Source organism: Danio rerio, chromosome 12 (assembly GCF_049306965.1).
Source record: "Danio rerio strain Tuebingen ecotype United States chromosome 12, GRCz12tu, whole genome shotgun sequence".
NCBI lineage: Eukaryota > Metazoa > Chordata > Actinopteri > Cypriniformes > Danionidae > Danio > Danio rerio.
In genome coordinates this window covers 50,174,766-50,199,421 of record NC_133187.1, presented here as the reverse complement: position 1 = coordinate 50,199,421, position 24,656 = coordinate 50,174,766, and the positions used below count along the sequence as shown (strand labels likewise).

Sequence of the window (24,656 nt, the reverse complement as noted above, 5' to 3'; positions counted from 1 at the left end):
AAACAGTATTTCACATTTGTCTTAATTGTGCCACTAGTGAACGACACTATATCGTATATAACACTAAAAACAATTAGGCAAGCACTACTCATAAATCGCGTAACAATGTGCGATTTAAAAGGGTAACTACTAGTATATAATAGCGACAACAGAAGACAGACTCCTAATAGTTTGGTTTAAAACAAGCATGCACGAATGTGACAATTAAAATAATTGCTGATTGATGGTTAAAGGAACCTATAAAATGTAAAGTAATAAGCCAGTAAAGAAAGTAAGCTAAATAGCTGTCTTTCCATGTATGCACAGGCCCTTTGAGTTAACTTAAATACTGGTTACTGATGTAAAAAAAAAAAAAAGAAAAAAAAATGTATATATTGTTACGGTCCCTAACTTAAATAAGACTCGTGACCAAAAGACAACGCGGACACGGGGAGAATATACAAACTCCTCACAGAAACGCCTACCGGCCTGGCTGAACCAGGGCCAGCAGTGTTCTTGCTGTGGGGCTCACAGTGCTAACCACTGGGCCGCCGTGCCGCCCGATCAATGGTAAAGGAGGAGAGTTGGGGAGGAAGGGCGGTTTCTTCCAAACGAAGACAAAGTGGACTGAAAACTGTGGTTATTTATAGTAGCTTAGGGCTCATATGATTGGAAGATAATGATTGGCTAATAAATCATAAGCATGTGATCCTCTCGAAATTAGTTTATAAATAAACCTCACTTATTTTCTAAGAAAATGCATTGATTTGTAACTTGCTGAAGTGCATTATCTGGATATTTAAGGTGCACTAATTACACTATTTTAATATAAAATGGCATAAAACAGTGCATAAGTGTGAAATCTGCAACACACCTTTGTTTTTGATGCTCCCTGGGCAATGCATTGGACTCTGTCACTCTGCAGATGGCAATCCCCTGTCATGATGAGGAGTCTTCTAACTTGTAGGTCTAGTCCATTAATTAAGTCATCTTCATCCTCTTTTCCGGGGCTGGGTCGTGGGGTCAGCAGTCTAAGGAGAGAACCCCAGACTTCCCTCTCCTCAGACACTTCTTCCAGCTAGATCCCAAGGTGTTTTCAGGCCAGCTGAGAGATATAGTCCCTCCAGAGTGTTCTGGGTCTTCCCCGAGGCCTCCTCCTGGTGGGACATGCCCGGAACACCTCCCTAGGTAGGCGTCCAAGAGCCATCCATAACAGCTCCTTACCCTATCTATAAGAGTGCGCCCTGCCACCCTACGAAGGAAACTCATTTCAGCCGCTTGTATCTGAGATCCTGTCCTTTCAGTCATGACCCAAAGCTCATGACCATGGGTGAGTAGGAACATAGATTGACCGGTAAATCGAGAGCTTTGCCTTTCGGCTCAGCTCCTTCTTTACCACAATGGATTGATTGCACAAATCCGCCTGTCAGTCTCACTCTCCATCCTTCCCTCACTCCTGAACAAAACCCCAAGATACTTGAACTCCTCCACCTGGGGTAAGGACTTTCCTCCTACCTGGAGATGGCAAAACACCTTTTTCCAGTGGAGCACCATGGCCTCGGACTTGAAGATGCTGATTCTCATCCCAGTCGCGTCACACTCAACAGCAAACTGCAGCAGTGCATGCTAAAGTGCATGCCATGAATTAAATAATATATATTTTTAATCATATATTAATGTTGTTCATCTGTATGTACCAAACGATGCAATTATTGTTGTTTCAGCAGCAAGATGTTTGTTTTATTCACTGCAAAATGCTTTTCTTACTTAGCTTTTATCATGTTTTTAGCCCAACTATCTAACGATTCTTAAATCAAGAAGCATTTTCTAGAAAAGCAAAAAAAATATATTGTGTTGTTTTCAGAAATCAACAGTCAAAATGAAGTGAATTTTTCCTTAAAACAAGCAGAATAATCTGACAATGGGGTCAGCAAAATGATCTGGTTTATAAACATAGAAATAAGGTTATTTTTCAGGTTGCTTTAATGAAAAACTGACTAGAAATTTTGACTAGAAACAAGTGAAAAACGTGTTTGTAATGTGGCACATCAAAAGTTAACATACCATATTTCTACTGTGAGTACTTTATATACAGTACTATATAGTTACACTGTTTTTCTTGCTTAGATTTTTTTGTCTTGTTTCTAGTCCAAATATCTAAAAATTCCTAAATAAAGAAGAGTTTTATAGACAAGCAAAACATATTGTCTTGTTTTAAGAAATAATATGCCAATATTAAGTGAGTTTTTCCTTAAAACAAGCAAAATAATCTGCCAATGGGGTAAGCAAAATAATCTTACGTTAAAAGAAAAAACTAGATTAATTTGCTGACCCCATTGGCAGATTATTTTGCTTTTTTTTAAGGATAAACTCACTTAATATTGGCATATTATTTCTCAAAACAAGACACTATGTTTTGCTCGTTTAGAAAATGCCTCTTGATATAAGAAATTTTAGATATTTAGACTAGAAACGAGACAAAAAATCTAAGCAAGAAAAGCATTTTTTGCAGTGTAGGGCACCCACAACATGTATATTTATTTGCTAAATGCACACAATTGTCTGCTAAATGACTAAATGTGTTCATTTATTTGTGAGAAATATATTACTAGTCTATAAAAGAAACCAATGGCCTGAGAAAACACCTGCTTTTATTTGGTTTATCAAAAATGTACTTTGCATTACAGATGCTGTGTTGAAGATGATGATGATGTGTTCTTCATTAAGTGTTTTCTGGGTAGAGTGTGAGGACTTCAGCCTCTCCGATTCTCTCTGAAACACAAACAGATGATCCTTTATGAGAGTCTGTGAATTGGGACACTGGTAACACTGAATGTGTTTATTTTTGTTTGAAGGGAAGCATAGATATATACACTAGATATTGCATAGGGACCCTGAGCATGCGTCAATATCGCCGCCACATTGGTACAGTGCTCCCAGGACAAATGTCATTCAACCGCACTAGTCAAGACAGTGTTATTACGTGAAGATGCGGGACTTTAGCACTGTCTACGGGTGTAGTAACGAGCAAACAAAGAAAACAAAGCACAAAGGCAGAACATTTCATCGGTTAGATTTAGTTTTTTACGTTTGTGTATGTTATGAACTTTTGTGCTCAACAGGTAACGTTATTGATGATAACAGTCATTTACTGCATTCACCATACAGCAAAGCAGCTCCAACTCGCACTAAACACTCGGCTTATGCTAGTTTTGTTGAATAAAATCAGCAAATATTGCAAAAGAAATATGACAACGAGATGCTGCGCTGCCAGAAACTTGTATTATTGTCGGCTAACGTTAGTGAAAGTGTCGTTCGGGGGATTCATTCACAAGCGAATCGCTCCCTCCGTCAGTATGAGAAGTGAAGGCAGGAGAGGAGCTGTGTTTCAGGACATGATTAGATTAAATTTAACAGGGAGGGTGAATAGTACATTTCCATACACACAAACACAAGCTTCTTGTCAGGAATGCCCGTGCGGTCACTGATCCATCAATGTAGAACATTGTAGAACATTTTGTAGAACAATGCTTTAGCCCCAGGGCCCAATGTGTTCTTAATCCGGCCCTGCATAGAGTAGCTCCTCCCCTTTATAAAAAAACAGCCAATAGCGTTTAGTTTAATCACAGCTCTGCCAGTAAGAGTGGATGAGCTCAAGGGTCCTGATTCTCTGTGGTCATTAATAATCCCATGGCACTTCTGGTAAAGAGTAGGGGTGTGACCCGAGTGTCCTGGCCAAACTCCCACTATCGGCTCTTACGATAATGGCCTCCCAATCATCCCCATCCACTGAACTCACTTCACAGTGAACTTCACACTCTCCTGCTTTGCCAAGCCACGCCCCTCACATATGACCACGCCCATTTTATAATGTTTTTCTTCTTTCTAATTCTGAGGTCGAACTGACAGACGGGGATTTCGTGACCCTTTAATAACCGCTGTTCTCTGGCAAAAGTGCCACATGTGAAGTCAAGAACTCAAGAATGACAATAGAGCATTGATGACACTCCAGTTAACTCCAGTGCACATCAGCAGACACTCACCTGGTTCCTCTGGTAAGGTCTCTGAGCGGCGCAAACTGAGGAAAAACACAGATAATAAACTCATTAAATAACATCCAAAAGGGGATCTTTTGGGAACAGCTGAAGATTACAATAATGCAACATTTCTTCATATAATTAATCACTTAACATTACTTTTCTAATAAGTGCATTATTTATTTAATAAGAAACTCAATGTATTAATACAGTGTTTACTTCAGTAAGCAAGATAATTCATTCATTCATTCAGCTTAATCCCTTTATTAATCTGGGGTCGCCACAGCGGAATGAACCGCCAACTATTCCAGCATATGTTTTACACAGCGAATGCCCTTCCAGATGCAACCCAGTACTGGGAAACATCAATACACACTCATTCACACACACACACTCATACACTACGGCCAATTTAGTTCATCAATTCCCCTATAGCGCATGTGTCTGGACTGTGGGGGAAACCGGAGCACCCAGAGGAAACCCACACCAACACGAGGAGAACATGCAAACTCCACACAGAAATGCCAACTGACCCAGCCAAGGCTCGAATCAGCGACCTTCTTGCTGTGAGGTGATCGTGCTAACCACTGCGCCCTTAAAAATAATAAATATTTACATAAAAATAGAATTGCTCTCCCTCTCTAAATTGATTCATATGCTTTTTTCCATCTATATGTGGTGAGGCGTTACAGTAGGGATGTTTTCATTCACCTATTTTTATGTGCACTTTGGAATATTGCATTAAAGATGCTTAATGGAAATGCCAAGATGTGCATACATTTTGAAAATGGCCATAAAATATAAGCACAGCACACAGCTGAATAGGAAATAGTGCACATAAGCTCTGCTGTAAACACATTTAGGGAATAAACTCATCGGTCTGTGTGAGATGAGCTTTAGTTTTTGTCAGATGCTGATCAGATATGAATGTGTGTGTGAGAGTAATTGTGTCATTAATGTTAGTCTGCAGATATAAATGTGTGTGTGAGGGTGTGTGTGTCATTAATGTTGGTCTGCAGCTTTCCATGTTTCCAGCTTTCCATTGTTGCAGATCTAAAATGTTGTTGTGCTGATTGAAGAAGGCCTCAGCCCTCTCTCAGTCCGTCATCACAGTGCTTTATTCACTAATGTTTCATGTAATATTACAGTCTGTGCAATTCTAATCTTCATATGGACACTAAGGTAGTGATGGAGGTGTGCTGACCTGCTCCTGTGGGCTCTGCCGGCCGGCTCCAGCAGCAGATGTTCAGTGTTCAGTGGATCTGCAGACGTGTGGAGGCTCAGAGAAGAGCAGTCGCTCACCGCCTGTTTCAGTAAACCCTGAACCAGCTCCTTCTCTGAGCACAAGCACACTTAATGAGTCCTCATTAACACACAGATGTATATACTCACATGCACACACACAATATTTAAAGAAGCTTAGATATACACTTACCGGCCACTTTATTAGGTACACCTGTCCAACTGCTTGTTAACACAAAACTCTAATCAGCCAATCACATGTCAGCAGCTCAATGCATTTAGGCATGTAGACATGGTCAAGATGATCTTCTGCAGTTCAGAGTGAGCATCAGAATGAGGAAGAAAGGTGATTTAAGAGACTTTGAGGTATGGTTGATGCTGCCAGACAGGCTGCTCTGAGTATTTCAGAAACTGCTGATCTACTGGGATTTTCACGCACAATCATCTCTAGGGTTTACAGAGAATTGTCTGACGAAGAGGAAATATCTAGTGAGCGGCAGTTCTGTGGGCGCAAATGCCTTGTTGATGAGGTCAGAGGAGAATGGCCAGACTGGTTCCAGCTGATAGAAAGGCAACAGTAACTCAAATAAGCACTCGTTACAACCGAGCTCTGCAGAAGAGCATCTCTGAACACACAACACGGCCAACCTTGAGGCGGATGGGCTACAGCAGCAGAAGAGCACACCGGGTGCCGCTCCTGTCAGCTAAGAACAGGAAACTGAGGCTACAATTCACACAGACTCACCAAAACTGGACAATAGAAGATTGGAGAAACGTTGCTGCTCTGATGAGTCTCCATTTCTGCTGACACATTCGGCTCACAATTTGGCCTCAACAACATGAAAGCATGGATCATCCTGCCTTGTATCAGCGGTTCAGGCTGGTGGTGGTGGTGTAATGGTGTGGGGGAGATTTTCTTTGGGTCCATTAGTACCAATTGAGCATCAACGCCACAGCCTACCTGAGTATTGCTGCTGACCATGTCCATCCCTTTATGAGCACAGTGTCTCCATCTTCTGATGGCTACTTCCAGCAGGATAACGCAGCATGTCATAAAGCTCAATCATCTCAGACTGGTTTCCTGAACATGACGATCTCTGCCATGAAGGATTAAAGCAGTTCTGAAGGCTAAAGGAGGTCGACCTCGTACTAGTAAGGTGTACCTAATAAAGTGGCCGGTGAGTGTATATATTAGTAAAAAAGCATACTGAGGAAGATTTAGGACTTTCTGCTCCAAGAGCTTATTAAGGCATTACATTATATATTTAAAGGGTTATTATAAATATTAGGCCACTGAGATTATATGATTTATATGAGATTAGATTACTATTACTATAATGAATTAATTTACTATACTCTGTCAGTGTTTGAGTGATACTGTAAGTATTGCTGGTCTAAAGCTGAATACTCCTTATGCATATGCTATTTACTTTGTGCATTGTTAATCAACCAATCAGACAGGGCTTACCTTTGTCACTGGCCAATAAAAGCCACTGCTGGACCATGGAGAGCGAATCAGTTTGCAGGATCTGACACAAGAGCTCCAGCACCTGCACAAACACATCAGACTCATTCTTTTAATACTTAACAAGACAAACATCACTGATTCTTTTGCTTTATTCGACAAAAAAAAAAGAAATAATATATCAAGCTACATACAGTGGATTTCACTGATATAAAGCATAACCACTTTACATAGTCAAAAGTTGGGAGAGAGTCTTGTTTATTTTATTTCGGTTAGAATAAAAGCCTTTCATGTTTTGAGGTGTGTTACCTTGAGTTCCAGCCCCTCCAGCATATGTGTGTGTGTTGTCATACGCCGGTGGGACGTCCTGCTGCGTTTCTTTCCTCCCCAAGACGAGGACGGGATGATTCGGCCGGACTGGGATGAATACTGAGTCTTCCTGCGTGGAGCTTCATCATCCGCATGCTTCTGTGGCTTTATTTACAGACAAACACTTGCTTAATAAAATAAAAATAAATTGAAATATGCAACACATAATAATAATAATAATAATAATAATAATAATAATAATAATAATAATAAAAGTAAATAAAATTATTTTAAAAATTAAATAAAATTTAATTAAATTTAAATTTTAAAATAATTAAAAGGAATTAAATTAAATTAAAATAATTAAATAAAAACAGTTACATTAAAAAAGCTAAATTGTATTTAATTTAAAAAATAAAATTTAAATAAAAATTACATTAAACATTTAATACAGTTTAATTACATTTAATTACATTTTAAAAATAAAATTAAATAAAATTTACAAATTAAAGATAAAAATAAAATCATATTAAAAAGTAAAATTAAATTAAATTAAAAATTAAAGATAAAACTAAAATTACATTAAAAAGTAAAATTAAATTAAATAAAAAAGTTTTGTTATTAAAATTACATAAAAATGTAATTTAATTGAATTAAATTTAATCACATTTAAAAATAAAAATTACATTAAAATGAATTAAATTACATTAAAAGATTTAAGATAAAAACAAAATTACATCATAAAATTTTAAATTAAATTAAATTAAAATTACTTTAAGATGTATTTAAATTTAATTAAATTTAATTACATTTAAAAAAAATAATATTCTACTAATGTAATTTTATGTAATTAAATTAAATTACATAAAAATTAAAGATAAAAATTAAATTAGATTAAAATAAATAAACATAAAAAACATAATTGTATAGTGTAGTATAGTATAGTATGGTAATAAAATAAATTATAGTAATAATATAAAAATATTGCATTTAAGACATGATATAATAAAAATTATTATAGCTTATAAAATATGCAATTAAATATTATTATTCATTCCTTCATTCATTTTCTTTTCGGCTTAGTCCCTTTATTAATCAGGGGTTGCCACAGCGGGATGAACCGTCAACTTATCCAGCATATGTTTTAAGCAGAGGATGCCCTTCCACCTGCAACCCATCCCTGGAAAAAACATTCATACATACTCATTTACACACATACACTATGGACAATTTAGCTTAGCCAATTGAGCTGTACCGCATATCTTTGGACTGTGGGGGAAACCCGAGCACCTGGAGGAAACCCACGCCAACACAGGGAGAACATGCAAACTCCACACAGAAACGCCAACTGATCCAGCTGAGGCTCAGACCAGCAACCTTCTTGCTATGAGGTGAATGTGCTACCCACTGCGCCACAGTGCTGCCTAAATATTATTATATATATATTTTTTATAAATTAAATTTATATGCATTTTTAGTCAACACAATATATATGTTAATTAAGCAATGTCATTTCAAACGAGCATTTAATAAATAATTCTGTTTTTCAATCATGAATGTAATGTAAAATTTAATCAAATATTAGCATTTTTCTCAAACCCACACCTACTGTCATAAATCCAGTAAATCCTGCACATTTTAAGTGGCCTTATATGCATTTTGCAGAAGCTCTGCATTGCTTTAAAGCCATTTATAGCTTTCTAGTCATTTCACACAATCTAAACTAAACACCACTCCGAAGTTTTAATCTTTTTGTTGTTCATTCGAATGGTCAAATCAGATTTTGAGTCATTCAGAAGGCAAATACAAGCATTAATGAAGGACAAGAGCAGCCCTAATAAGAATATGATCAAATATATTAATAAATTGTTGAGTTTTACCTCAAGTTCTGGTTAAATCTGATCCTTTTACACAGTCTGAAATAGTCAAAGCTCCAGCTGAAATGGTTTACTGTAATGTCGCTGTGATTAAAAAGCTGTAAAGTGATGTTTAATGTGGGTGTTGTTTGAAGCATTAGTGTTTATGAATCATAAAGAGAGAAAATTCCACTGTGGAAAAGTGGAGCACTTTACTCATTTCAGAAGAGATGTAATGAATGGTAAATCATGGGAAATGCTCATCAGAATGTCCATTTTACACTTTATAATTCTTTTAATTATTTAATTCTTTAACAATCTTCAGTATAATAATGTTGAATTGTGTAAAATTATATTATTACACTTTATTGGAAAGCATTTAAGAGTTTTTTTTTAAATAAATTTTTATATTTTATTTATATTTTGTTTTACATTTTTATTTATTTTTTTATTATTTTGTTATTATTTGTTATTTTATTTTTAATAGGTTATTTTATTTCATATTTTAATTTATAATTTTTATGATTTTTTTATATTTAAATTTATTATAAAAATTTTTTTCATCTTTTAATTTTTTTTAAATATTTAATTTAATTTTACTTGTTGTTTTATCAGTTTTTTTCTTTAATTAATTTATATTTACTTTTTTGTGTTATTTTTGTTTTTATTTGAATATATTTTGTTATTTTTATTAAATATATTTAGTTATTTTGTATTTAGATGTTGATTTTCTTTCGTTTGTTATTTTATTATTTTTTATTGTTTATTTATTTATTTATTTAACTTTAATTGATTATTATTGTCTTAGTGCACTATTCATATAGGGGCAATTTCAGATAGAGCCCAATACTGTACCTCCCTCTTGTCATGTTGAGTCTCGGCCGCAGCTGAAAGAGTGATTTTCGTAGCCAAATCCTTTAGTTCCTCACGCCAGCTTTCAGAAATCAGCGCTGGAGAAAAAGATCAAAAGATGTATTAGACGTATGTATTAGAAAATACATCAACATTTTTCAGAAGAGCCACACAGAATGCTAGAGGATTACTCACATTACTGCTACTTACATGAAAAACACTACAGTAATTAATAGTAAACACTGTAGTATGTTTACCCATACTATAATAAAACACTTTACAATATCTGTTGTGGTGATTCTACTGTTGCTATGGTAACACACGAGCTACAGTAATTGATCTGTTGTAGTGATTCTACAGTTGCTATGGTAACACAACAACTATAATAATTGACCGGTTGCGGTGATTCTACAAGTGGTTTGGGAACACATAAACTACAGTAATTGATCAGTTGTGGTGATTCTACAGTTGCTATGGTAACAAAAACTACAAGAATTGATCTGTTGCGTTGATTCTACAGTTGCTATGGTAACACAACAACTACAGTTATTGATCAGTTGTGGTGATTCTACAGTTGCTATGGTAACACATCAACTACAGTAATTGATCTGTTGTGGTGATTCTACAGTCGCCATGGTAACACAACAACTATTATAGTTGATTTGTTGTGGTGATTGTACAGTTGCTATGGTAACACAACAACTATTATAATTGATCTGTTGTGGTGATTCTAAAGTTGTCATTGAGAATTAAGTAACTTGGAATATTGTGACTGACCAATAAAAATCAAGAATTTTCAGAGAGCTGTATAATAGCTTACATTAATGCAACATTACTGTAAATGTGTGGTTGTAAAATTCTCACTCTGTTTCTGTAAATGATAATTTCTCATACCTGCTCGTGGACCGGAGCGGTCAGAGCTGATCTCTGGTGTGAAAAACGCAGAAGAACGGCTCCCACTGACTGACACCTGACTCTTAATGAGCGGATGTGGACACAGCGGAGTGAAGGCGAACCAGTCATCATTCACCATACACACCGGCTTACCATTCAGCCCTTCAGGACACAAAAAACCAGCACAGATATGAGTCTACTGCAGTGTGCCAACACAAGTCAATTACTGTACATAAATGTGTACATAAAGTAATTAAAATATAACCTAAAAGTAGTCAGATTTAAAATTAATCTAAATGAAATGCAAAGATAGTCAGATTACATTACCATAAATGAGTACAAACATAATCTAAATGTAATCTAAAAGTAAGATTACATTACCATAAATGTTTAACAATCTAATCCAAAAGTAGTCAGATTACATCTCCACAAGTGTGTATCAAATGTAATCTACAGTAAATGTAATCCAAAAGAATTTAGATTACATTACCATAAATGTAATCCAAAAGTAATCTAAATGTAATCCAAAAGTAGTCTGATTACATTATCATAAATGCGCAACAATAGTAATCTAAATGTAATCCAGAAGTATTTAGATTACATTACCATAAATGTAATTCAAAAGTAATCCAAATGTAATCCAAAAGTAGTCAGATTACATAACCATTATTGTGTAATAAAAGTAATCTAATTGTAATTTCCAAAGTAGTCTGATTACTTTATCATAAATGCACAGAAGTATTTATATTTATTATATTATATTTATATCCAGAAGTATTTATATTACATTACCATAAATGTCATTCAAAAGTAATCCATGTATGTGTAATAAACGTAATCTAATTGTAATTCAAAAGTAGTCAGATTACGTTACCATAAATGCGTAGCAAAAGTAATCTAAATGTAATCCAAAAGCAGTCAGATTACAGTATCATAAAATTGTAACAATCTAATCCATAAGTAGTCAGATTACATTTTTATAAGTGTGTAACAAAAGTAATCTAAATGTAACCCAAAATAGCCAGATTACATGACCATAAATGTGTAACAATGTAACCCAAAAGTAGTCAGATTACATAACCATGAATGCGTAATAAAAGTAATCAAAATGTAATCCAAAAGTAGTCAGATTAAATAACCATGAATGCATAATAAACGTAATCTAATTGTAATCCAAAAGTTGTCCGATTATGTTACCATGAATGTGTAACAAAAGTAATTTAAATGTAATTCGAAAGCAGTCAGATTACATAATCATAAATGAGTAACAAAGAAATGTAATTCGAAAGTAGCCAGATTAATACGTTACACTTATTGTAATTAATGTTACACTTAAATGTGTAACAATGTAATCTAAACGTAATCAGATTACATTACCATGAACGAGTAACAAAAGTAATCTAAATGTAATCAAAAAATAGTCAGATTACATTACCATAATCGCATAACAAAATCAAAATGTAATTCAAAAATAGTCTGAATACTTTACCATAAATGTCTATCAAAAGTAATAAAAATGTAATCCAAAAGTAGCTAGATTACATATTCATACATGTGTAACAAAATTAATCTAAATGTAATTCAAAAGTATTCAGATTAAATTACCATAAATGTAATCCAAAAATAGTCTAATTGTAATCCAAAAGTAGTCAGATTACATTATCATAAATGTGTAACAATAGTAATCTAAATGTAATCCAAAAGTATTTAGATTACCATAAATGTAATCCAAAAGTAATCGAAATGTAATCCAAAAGTGGTCGATTACATTACCATAAATCCATAACAAATTCTAAATGTAATTCGAAAGATTTTAGATTACATTATCATAAATGTTTAACAAAAGTAATCTAAATGTAATCCAAAAGTATTCAGATAACATTAGCATAAATATGGAAACTAAATCTAACCTATTCTATAAGGGACTAAAGATTTTGTCATGTAATTTGTAATCAGTACCCCTACATGGCATTTTCAGGTGATACGGAAATGTCTGCAGATTGTAGCCCAATATTGAGTCTATTATGTAAATGTGTGTAAATACATATTTATTCAGTTATAATTTAAATTCGGTAATATTCTTTATCATATGAAATAATATTTGTCTTTTAGTAGATACAGTATATTATTATATGACAGATTTATTTTGTTTACCTAATGTTTCTAACTGAATTTGCATTGTAAACCTAATTTTAATCATTTTATTTCATGTGTTAAATATTTAGTTGCTATACTATAAAAATCATTCCACGTAAATCCACACACATACAAAATTCAACGCAGAAATATCTAAAAATGCAGTTCATCATCAGTAATGCTCTCACATGCAGATCAAACGCAGCATTATAAAAAGTGCAGTGACTGCCTGCTGTGCACGGGATTATTCACAGGATCACAGTCAGGTTTCACACAGGAATGAACACGATCACAGGTTCTTGAAGGCTGAAAGTCATCAAAGAAAGCAGCCGTGATGTAATGCATGTTGTTTTGATGATCATAAAATAAACTACTTCACAACTCTGGATCAGAGCTTTGTATTAATGAAGCGAGGCCTGTTTGTGCTTCACTTGACTCTGATCTTACATTAATTGCACAGCAGGATTTCTGTGTCTAAATCAGCAGCTTGTAGGGTTTGTTTTGTGTGTGTGTGTGTGTGTGTGTCAAATAATTACTTCATATTTTGCACGGAGAGGTTTAGTCTTGCGGATGTGACATCAATTCATAATGACAGCTGAAATGTCTCAGCTAAATTAAATGTTTAAATTGCTCGTGCATTTGCTCAGAGCACTTAAAAAGGATAAAAGACATAAATTATACACTGTAAAAAGCATTGCTTCCTTATTTTTGTTTTATTGAATCAAGTGAAAATTCCTTGTCAGTTTTATTGACATAAACTAGGCTGACTAGGAAGGTTATGCTAAAAAATAGTTAAAACCTGATTAAACTAATTTAAAAAAGTTGTCATGTTATAATTTAAGATGTAGAAATGACCGAAAATTCAACATAAATGTGCAATAAATGTATTTGACTGAATTAACACTAAATTTTTATTTTATTTTATTGGCGTCATGAAGGCTCAGTAGTTAGCACTGTCTTTACAGCAAGAAGGTTGCTGGTTTAAGCCCCGGCTGGGTCAGTTGGTGTTTCTGTGTGGATGTTCTCTCCGTGTTGGTACAGTCCAAACACATGCGCTACAGGGAAATTAATGAACTAAACTGGCCGTAGTGTATGAGTGTGTGTATGAATGAGTGCGTATGGGTGTTTCCAAGCCCTAGGTTGCAGCTGGAAGGGCTTCCACTGTATAAGCTGGAGGTTCATTCCGCCATGCCGACTCCTTATGACTAAAGGGACTAAGCTGAAGGAAAATGAATGAAAGTATTTTATTTTATATATCAACTTGATTTATAGTTATATTTATGATTTATAGTTATGTACATGATGTGATTTTTGTTTTATTGTGTAAACTACTGATTATGTTTCTTCTAAATTTAAAATAACAATTGAGATGTTTTCTGCATAAAATAACAAAAAGGAGCAATGCTGTGCAGATAAGTCGCAATTAAACAAAATAAAAGTTTGTTTTGACATATGTCTATGTGTTCATTCATTCAACTGTGCTACCATCATCTCTGCTACCATCAACTATGTTACCGTCGTCTCTGTTACCGTCAACTCTGCTACCGTCAACTCTGCTACCGTCAACTCTGCTACCGTCAACTCTGCTACGGTCAACTCTGTTATCGTCAACTCTGCTACGGTCAACTCTGCTACCGTCAACTCTGCTATCGTCAACTCTGTTACCATCCTCTCTGTTACCGTCAACTCTGCTACCGTCAACTTTGTTATCGTCAACTCTGTGATCGTCAACTCTGTTACCGTCAACAATATTACCATCAACTTCGTTATTGTCAACTCTATCATTGTCAACTCTGTTATTGAAAACTCCGTTACCGTCAATTCTGTTCCCGTCAACTCTATTACCGTCAACTCCATTACCGTCAACTATGTTATCGTCAACTCCATTACCGTCAACTATGTTATCGTCAACTTTATGATTTATAGTTATGTACATGATGTGATTTTTGTTTTATTGTGTAAACTACTGATTATGTTTCTTCTAAATTTAAAATAAAAATTATGACATTTTCTGCATAAAATAACAAAAAGGAGCAATGCTGTGCAGATAAGTTGCAATTAAACAAAATAAAAGTTTGTTTTGACATATGTCTGTGTTCATTCATTCAACTGTGCTACCATCATCTCTGCTACCGTCAACTATGTTACCGTCGTCTCTGTTACCGTCAACTCTGCTACCGTCAACTCTGCTACCGTCAACTCTGCTATCAACAACTCTGTTTCCGTCATCTCTGCTATCGTCGTCTCTGTTACCGTCAACTCTGCTACCGTCAACTCTGCTATCGTCAACTCTGCTATCGTCAACTCTGCTACGTCAACTCTGCTATTGTCAACTCTGTTACCATCGTCTCTGTTACCGTCAACTCTGCTACTGTCAACTTTGTTATCGTCAACTTTGTTATCGTCAACTTTGTTATCGTCAACTCTGTTATCGTCAACTCTGTTACCATCAACAATATTACCATCAACTTCGTTATTGTCAACTCTATCATTGTCAACTCTGTTATTGAAAACTCCGTTACCGTCAATTCTGTTCCCGTCAACTCTATTACCGTCAACTCCATTACCGTCAACTATGTTATCGTCAACTCCATTACCGTCAACTATGTTATCGTCAACTATGTTATCGTCAACTTTATGATTTATAGTTATGTACATAATGTGATTTTTGTTTTATTGTGTAAACTACTGATTATGTTTCTTCTAAATTTAAAATAAAAATTATGACGTTTTCTGCATAAAATAACAAAAAGGTGCCATTTTTCAAACATGTTTATATTAATATTTATGTCAATGCACAATATCAAGAAATAGGAAATCAAATGTGGTGGAATAACCATGACTTTTAGAAACGTTTTCTATAATTTTCTGCTTTAAATGACTGTTGTTTACATTTAGAAATAATGTCAGACATTTACAGAATTAAAAATCATATAATTTTACTACTGCTGTGCAGATAAGTCGCAATTAAACAAAATAAAAGTTTGTTTTGACATATGTACTGTATGTCTATATATTCATTTATTCATTTTACTTTAGCTTAGTCCCATTTATAAGGGGGTTGCCACAGTGGAATGAACCACCAACTATTCCAGCATATGTTTTACACAGCGAATACCCAAGCCAACATGGGGAGAACATGCAAACTCCATACAGAAATGCCAACTGACCCAGCCGGGACTCAAACCAGCAACCTTCTTGCTGTGAGGCCACATTGCTAATCACTGAGCCACAATCTTGTCACATAGATATTTACATTTATCTATAATTTGCATGATATACATTTATATTATATATATAAATATAAATAAACATTTTATGAAACATATGGTTGCATGTTTGTATTTATATAAATAAATAATAATGCATAATAAACTTTACATAGCACACACACATATATATATATATATAGTCAAAACAAACTTTATATATATATATATATATATATAGAGAGAGAGAGAGAGAGAGAGAGAGAGAGAGAGAAAGAGAGAGAGTTGAAGTCAGAATTATTCGCCCCCCTTTGAATTTCTTTCTTTTTTAAATATTTCCCAAATGATGTTTAACAGAGCAAGGAAATGTTCACAGTATGTCTGATAATATTGGTTCTTATGGAGAAAGTCTTATTTGTTTTATTTTAGCTAAAATAAAAGCAGTTTTTAAATTTTTAAACACCATTTTAAGGTCAATATTATTAGCTCCTTTAAGCGATATTTATTCTGACAGTCTACACCACAAACCATCGTTATACAATAACTTGCCTAATTACCCTAACCTGCCTAGTTACCCTAATTAACATAGTTAAGCCTTTAAATGTCACTTTAAGCTGTATAGAAGTGTCTTGAAGAATATCTAGTCAAATATTATTTACAGTCATCATGACAAAGAGAAAATAAATCAGTTATTAGAGATGAGTTATTAAAACTATTATGCTTAGAAATGTGCTGAAGAAATCTGCTCTCCGTTAAAATTAGAATTAAAATGAATTAGAAAATTAAAAAAATTAGAAAATAAAATTAGAAATTGGGGAAAAATATAGACAGGGGGGCTAATAATTCTGACTTCAACTATATATATATATATATATATATATATACACACACACACACACACACACACACACACACACACACACACACACACACACACACACACACACACATATATATATATATATATATATATATATATATATATATATATATATATATATATATATATATATATATATATATATAAATAAAAAGCAAACTTGTCATTCTACTCAGTGTCATTTATTTAATATTCTCTCACAAAAAAAATCTCCAAAGCAACAAAACTTTTAAAGCATCACAAGATTTCCTGAAAGCCTGTTTGTGCTTCTCTTGACTTTGATCTTACATTAATTGCACAGCATGCTTTCTGTGTGTAAATTAGCAGCTTGTGGGTTTTAAAAACAGAACCTCACATATTTTCCACCATTTGGTGTGAAAAACTGGCCATTAGATCTATGCAAATCAGGTGACAGCAGTTCAGGAAAACTGTGATTATGCAGAAGTTCATCATTAAAGTCTTTCACAGCACAGATTATTACACACACTCTCCTCATGTGGAGAGTCCTGCTGGCCGTTTGATAAAGGCTGCCCTTTATTATGCCAATGAACTAAATCAGGAGAAACACCCTCTTAAGGATTAAAGAAATGTTGTGTTTTTGTACAACACAATAATCTTCTTAGACTTTCTGCCAATGCACATTCATGACAAGACTGTTTTTAAGTTTAAGAACCTACTTAGAGGATATTTACAAATATTTATTTCTTAATATTTACATATTTATTCATTGATGGAAATCACAGACTTGACAATAATCATTAATTGCAATAAAATTAAACATTTGTAATATATTTTTCTGATGTATGAGATATAAATGAAATCACTTTACTGGCAATAGTTATTTTGAAAAGTAATATGCAAAACAGCAATGCAATATGTAGAATTGATTTTTTTCTGTGTTTAAATTTCACATGGAGTCTGGTTTAGGGTTAGCATCTGAAGCTAAAGCACAAAATAATTGAAATCGTCAACTCTGTTGTTGTTAACTCTGTTATTGTCAACTCTGTTATCGTCAATTTTATTACTGTCAACTCCGTTATCGTCAACTCTGTCACTGTAATTTCTGTTGTCGTCAACTCTGTAACCATCAACTATGGTATCGTCAACTCTGTTACTGTCAACTCTGTTATCGTGAACTACATTACTTTCAACTTTGATATCGTCAACTCTGTCACTGTCATTTCTGTTATCGTCAACTCTGTTACCATCAACTTTGGCATCATCAACTCTGTTATCGTCAACTATATTACTGTCAACAACATTATCGTCAACTTTTCATTGTCAACTCTGTTATCGTCAACCCTGTTACTGTCAACTCTGTTATCGTGAACTATATTACTGTCAACTCCGTTATCGTCAACTCTGTCACTGTCATTTCTGTTATCGTCAACTCTGTTATCGTCAACTCTGTTACCGTCAACTCTGTTACCGTCAACCCTGTTACTGTCAACTCTGTTATCGTGAACTATATTACTGTCAACTCCGTTATTGTCAACTCTGTCACTGTCATTTCTGTTATCGTCAACTCTGTTATCGTCAACTATATTACTGTCAACAACATTATCATCAACTCTGTCATTGTCATCTCTGTTATCGTCAACCCTGTTACCGTTAACTTTGTTACCATCAACTATATTACTGTCAACTCTATTATCATCAACTCTAGTATTGTTAACTCTGTTACCGTCAACTCTGTTATCGTCATCTCTGTTACTGTCAACTCTGTTGTTGTTAACTCTGTTATTGTCAACTCTGTTATCGTCAATTTTATTACTGTCAACTCCGTTATCGTCAACTCTGTCACTGTAATTTCTGTTGTCGTCAACTCTGTAACCATCAACTATGGTATCGTCAACTCTGTTACTGTCAACTCTGTTATCGTGAACTACATTACTTTCAACTTTGTTATCGTCAACTCTGTCACTGTCATTTCTGTTATCGTCAACTCTGTTACCATCAACTTTGGCATCATCAACTCTGTTATCGTCAACTATATTACTGTCAACAACATTATCGTCAACTCTTCATTGTCATCTCTGTTATCGTCAACCCTGTTACTGTCAACTCTGTTATCGTGAACTATATTACTGTCAACTCCGTTATCGTCAACTCTGTCACTGTCATTTCTGTTATCGTCAACTCTGTTACCGTCAACTCTGTTACCGTCAACTCTGTTACCGTCAACTCTGTTACCGTCAACCCTGTTACTGTCAACTCTGTTATCGTGAACTATATTACTGTCAACTCCGTTATCGTCAACTCTGTCACTGTCATTTCTGTTATCGTCAACTCTGTTATCGTCAACTCTGTTACCGTCAACTCTGTTACCGTCAACCCTGTTACTGTCAACTCTGTTATCGTGAACTATATTACTGTCAACTCCGTTATCGTCAACTCTGTCACTGTCATTTCTGTTATCGTCAACTCTGTTATCGTCAACTCTGTTACCGTCAACTATGGTAACGTCAACTCTGTTATCGTCAACTATATTACTGTCAACAACATTATCATCAACTCTGTCATTGTCATCTCTGTTATCGTCAACCCTGTTACCGTTAACTTTGTTACCATCAACTATATTACTGTCAACTCTATTATCATCAACTCTAGTATTGTTAACTCTGTTACCGTCAACTCTGTTATCGTCATCTCTGTTACTGTCGACTTTGTTATTGTCAACTATATTACTGTCAACTCTGTTATCGTCGACTTTGTTATCACCATCTTCGTTATCGTCAACTCTGTTATCGTCAACTTTGTTATCGTCAACTTTGTTATCGTCAACTCCGTCATCGTCAACTCCGTTATTGTCAGTTCCCTCATTGTCAACTCTTTTATCGTCAACTCCGTCATCGTCAAATCTGTTTCCCTCAACTCTATTATCTCCAACTAAAAAAAAAAAAACTCTGTTAACGTCATCTCTGTTATCATCTCTGTTATCGTCAACTCCTTTATAGTCAAAAAAAAAAAAAACTAATACTACTAATACTTCCCTTCTTAGACTTTACAGACCTGAAACTTGCCTACAGCACTTATTCATTGTTGCTCTTAGTTGTGTAAATTGCTTCCTTGTCCTCATTTGTAAGTCGCTTTGGATAAAAGCGTCTGCTAAATGACTAAATGTAAAATGTAAATGTAAACTATGTCATTGTCATCATATTGCACCTTAATTATCGTCACCTCTGTCAGTCATCTATGTTTTCGTCAACTCCGTTATCGTCAGCTCCCTCATTGTCAACTCTGTTAACGTCATCTCTGTTATCATTAGTTCTGTTATCGTCAACTCCTTTATAGTCAACTCTGTTATCGTCAACTCTGTCATTGTAAACTCTGTTCCGGTCAACTCCATTATTGTCAACTCTGTCATTGTCATCTCTGTTTTTGCAACTCCGTTACCGTTAATTCTGTTGTCGTCAACTCTGTTACCCTCGGCTCTGTTACCGTCAACTCTGTTACTGTCGAGTCTATTACCATCAACTGCGTTACCATCAACTGCGTTACCGTCAACTCCGTTACCGTCAACTCCGTGTGTGTGATTTAGATTGTGTGTGTGTTGAGCGTTTACCCTGCATGTGTCGAACTCTGTGTGGGTGTGGGTTGTGTCTGGAGAAGAAGGAATGATGGCTGAGCGTCCCGAAGCGTAGGCTGCCCCTAGTGGTAGCTCTGGATCCTGCAGACTCACGCTGCACTGAGCTCAGATCAGCCCTAGACACAGACACATTCGCCTGCTGCTCCGACTCATCCATAATGTCTGCAGACACGAGCAAATGTTAACCTAACTGCCAACACTTAAAGTACACATGAAATAAAACTAAGCATATTAATATTGTTAGCTCACATTGCTAGTATTGTGCTGAACAATTCATCTGTGCATGTCATTCGGAACAAAACAATAGTTTGCTCCTGTAATCTTTAATTGAAATCTGAAAATGCACTTCCTGTTTGTTCTCCGTTAAATTCTCAGATTAGGTCTGTCTTAATCTTTCTGAATGACACGCCTACTTTACTACATCCAATCAGCTCACACCAGAAAAAACAAGCCACGCCCACTGTTATCTAATTTAATATTGCGTTTCTCAAGGAACTTCACAGACACAGATTCCGGTTCATGCAGACTTCAAGAAGCAGTTCTAACAGTTAACTAGCAACTGAGTATTTGTCTATTATAACCACACACACACCCTAAACACACACATGCGCACTCCAACACACACACCCCAATGAAACACACATGCACACTCCAACACAAACACACACACACACTCCAACACACACACACACACACACACACACACAAACACACTCCATCACACACACGCACACTCCAACACACCCACCCCGATGAAACACACATGCACACTTCAATACAAACGCACAAACACACGCACACATAAACACACTCCATCACACACCCTAAACACATACACGCACACTCCAACACACACACCCCAATGAAACACACATGCACACTCCAACACACACACACACACACACACACACACACACACACACACACACACACACACACACACACACACACACACACACACACACACACACACTCTCTCTCTCTCTCTAACACAGACAAAAAAAAACAAACACACAAACACTTCAACACACACAAACCCCACAAACAAACACGCCCACATGCACACACAAACACACACCCCAAAAACACACGCCAACACATTCCAACACACACCTCAACCAAACCCAAACACACATACAAACACATACATCCCTCAACTAAACAACTCACTCCAACTCACACACACACATGCACACTCCATCACACACACACACACGCACGCACACGCACACGCACACACACACACACACACACACACACACACTAAAGGTCACATTTATCAAGACAAATGCATATGCTAAAGAATCCAGAAATTAATTAATATACTATAAAGAAATTTAATTAAATTACTATTAAATTATAAAATATACTATATTGTATTGTATATATATATATATATAGTCACACATATAAAACCTGTAATGTTCAGACACATTAACTTTCATCTCTTTGTTTGTCGGGTTTATTAACTAAAGCAGTGGTTCCCAACCTGGGGTCCGCGCCCCCCTAAGGGGGGCGCCAGAGTTCACAGGGGGGGCGCGGGAGAGGATAAGTTTTGAGGTAGAAAAAGGCATAAAAATGGTCCACTATTATAAAGGGCTTTGCAATTAATCGAAAATCCGATTTAGATTTCGGTTTTAAACGATTATAAAAAGCATTAATCGAGATAAATGATTATTGCATCATATTTCGCCACAGTTGTACACGTGTTGCTCTTAAAAGCGCGAAAGAGCTTATGTGTGTGTGCAGCACGATCACGCAGTAAGAAGCATGCAACATTCACTCTCATTCGCACACTGAGACGAGCAGAGGAGCGCAGACATCTAAAGTCATCTTAACGTGAACGCTTTAATGGTCAAATAGGTGTCAAAACGCGGTGTTTAGTGATTATTAACATTAACCCTCATTTGTATAATGAACAAACGAGTTGAGGATCAAAAGACGTGAAAGAGAAACCATTAAAGATACAGCGCGCTATAATCCTTCTGCCGCCTGTTTTTATCATTATTAAACAAACGTAACGAGAAAATCCTCGCTGCTCTTGACTGAAGGACTGCTGTAGCTAAAGTGTTTTTCTTACAGTGAAGATGCTTAAAGCACAGTTTGTTTCATATTTTTATTCTATTGTATTTATTTCTCTTTTCTTTGCAGGGTGGAAAATAACTGTATGTATACAGTTGAAGTCAGAATTATTAGCCCTCTTGAATATTAGCAAACCTTTTCCTGCCCAATTTCTGTTTCATGGAAAGAAAATTTAATAACTTATTTCTGAACATAATAGTTTTGATATCTCATTTCTAATTACTGATTTCTTTTTGTCTTTGCTATAATGACAGCACATAATATTTTACTAGATATTTTTCAAAATACAAGCATTCAGATTAAAGTGCAGTTCAAAGGCTTAATTAGAGTAATAAGGCAAGTCATTATAACGGTAGTTTATTCTGCAGACAATCAAAAATAAATATTGCTTAAGGGGGCTAATAATATTGACCTTAAATTGGTTTCAAAATATTTAAACCTGTCTTTATTCTAGCTAAAATAAAACAAATAGAAGAAAAAATATTATAGGAAATACTGTTAAAATTCCTTGCTCTGTTAAACATAATTTGGGAAATATTTATAAAAAAAAAATCTCAGGAGCGCTAATAATTTTGACCTTAACTGGCAATGGTTTTGAATAATCGTGATTACAATTATGACCAAAATAATCGGGATTATGATTTTTCCCAAAATCGAGCAGCCCAAAAAAATAAAAAATAATCTAAACACATGATTAAAATTCCAACATAATAGTGAAAATAATTAAAATAAATAACTTTAAATAATTATTTAAATTTTGCTCACTCGCGCAATCTGCTTGTCAACGTGTCGTAAAGGCAAAATCAAAACAAAAATGGCAGACAAACGTAAATGCATTGATTCTTCAGAGGCGAAGAAAAAGATTAGACAGTATGACAAAGCCTACCTAAATTTTGGTTTTATTGAAGGCCAAGACAAGTTAAAACTGATTAATTAATATTTTCTATACATATTACTATATATTAATATTACACAAACACACACACACACACACACACACACACACACATATATATATATATATATATATATATATATATATATATATATATATATATATATACACACACACAGTACATATGTGTGTGCGTGCGTGCGTGTGTATTTATATGGTGGGGGGGCTCCAATGTTTGTATATGTTTATTGGGGGGGCCCCAAAGAAAAAGGTTGGGAACCACTGAACTAAAGGATCTGATGGTTGATTTTAAAGTTTTTAATTGAGATTTTCTTTCAATTAAACCTAAAAATTAACTTAAACAGCAATTAAACCCCTGACTGAGAAATTAAATTAAATTCTACTCAAAGTTATATACAAAGTTAATGAAGCAATCAGTATTTTAGAGTAACTCACCAACACTGCGCACAAAGTTTTCCCAAGGGCTTCTCTCAGGTCCTGTGACACAAAAGCAAATGTTGTGCACTTCTACAGACAATCTATCATCCTTTCAGCCATTCACACACTATAAAGAAGCTCATTCAGGCATTCATCGATTTTCAGGCAAAAACAGCAGCTGATTAGTAGGAGATTATAATAAATGTGCTGCTCACCTCCGGCCAGTGTTTTCTGTCTGATGTTTGTTTGGGTTGCTTGGAGACTCTGAACAAAGAGAGACTGAAGCTCCAATAGCAGAGCAGAAACTCACTTTATTTCCACATTTCCATTTATTTATACACTTTCATCCAGAGCACATAACAAATGAGGACACAAGAAGCACTTTAGAGCAGCAGAGAGCAGAAGTATATTGATGCCATGACCAAGTTAGTTTAACACAACAGTATCTGGATGCAGACTTTATGATGCAAGCTGAGACTGCGTCACTCAGCGATGCAATGTCAGACACAATGCACTCAATGGAGTGAGTGACGTCACTGTGACGGGTAGGGTTAGGGGTGGGGTTAGGTGAGAGCATTACAAAAGCATTGGATGCAGCTCAGATTACACTGCACCAGGTCTGCACCTAGACCCCTCTCGTTTAACAGGGCATTTATTTATTTATTTTAATTTATTTTACTTAAACGATTTCATTTTAATTTATTTATTTTAGGGGGTGACACGGTGTCTCAGTGGTATCGTACTGTTGCCTCATAGCAAGAAGGTTGCTGATTCGAGTCGTAGCTAGGTCAGT

The 24,656-nt window shown here is 35.1% G+C and overlaps 1 protein-coding gene across 1 annotated transcript; it reads right to left on the bottom strand.

The window, feature by feature from the left end:
- Positions 1-2,612: 2,612 nt before the first annotated feature.
- tbata (thymus, brain and testes associated) lies at positions 2,613-24,129 on the bottom strand. Its single transcript, XM_017358602.3, has 10 exons — positions 24,079-24,129; positions 23,882-23,923; positions 20,425-20,610; positions 10,635-10,796; positions 9,744-9,838; positions 7,033-7,197; positions 6,727-6,808; positions 5,221-5,353; positions 4,023-4,057; positions 2,613-2,751 (listed from the first exon to the last, which is right to left on the bottom strand). Exons 3-10 carry the CDS (start codon positions 20,603-20,605, stop codon positions 2,702-2,704), a joined length of 903 nt encoding a protein of 300 aa, XP_017214091.3. The 5' UTR covers positions 20,606-20,610; positions 23,882-23,923; positions 24,079-24,129; the 3' UTR covers positions 2,613-2,701.
- Positions 24,130-24,656: the final 527 nt, after the last annotated feature.

Excerpts from the sequence above, each read along its gene's own strand:
- tbata (XM_017358602.3), bottom strand. The coding sequence starts at position 20,605 with ATGGATGAGTCGGAGCAGCAGGCGAATGTGTCTGTGTCTAGGGCTGAT. Across the intron at positions 9,839-10,634 it reads CCGCTCCGGTCCACGAGCAG|CGCTGATTTCTGAAAGCTGG; the intron begins GTATGAGAAATT and ends CTTTTTCTCCAG. Across the intron at positions 2,752-4,022 it reads GACCTTACCAGAGGAACCAG|AGAGAATCGGAGAGGCTGAA; the intron begins GTGAGTGTCTGC and ends TTTGTGTTTCAG.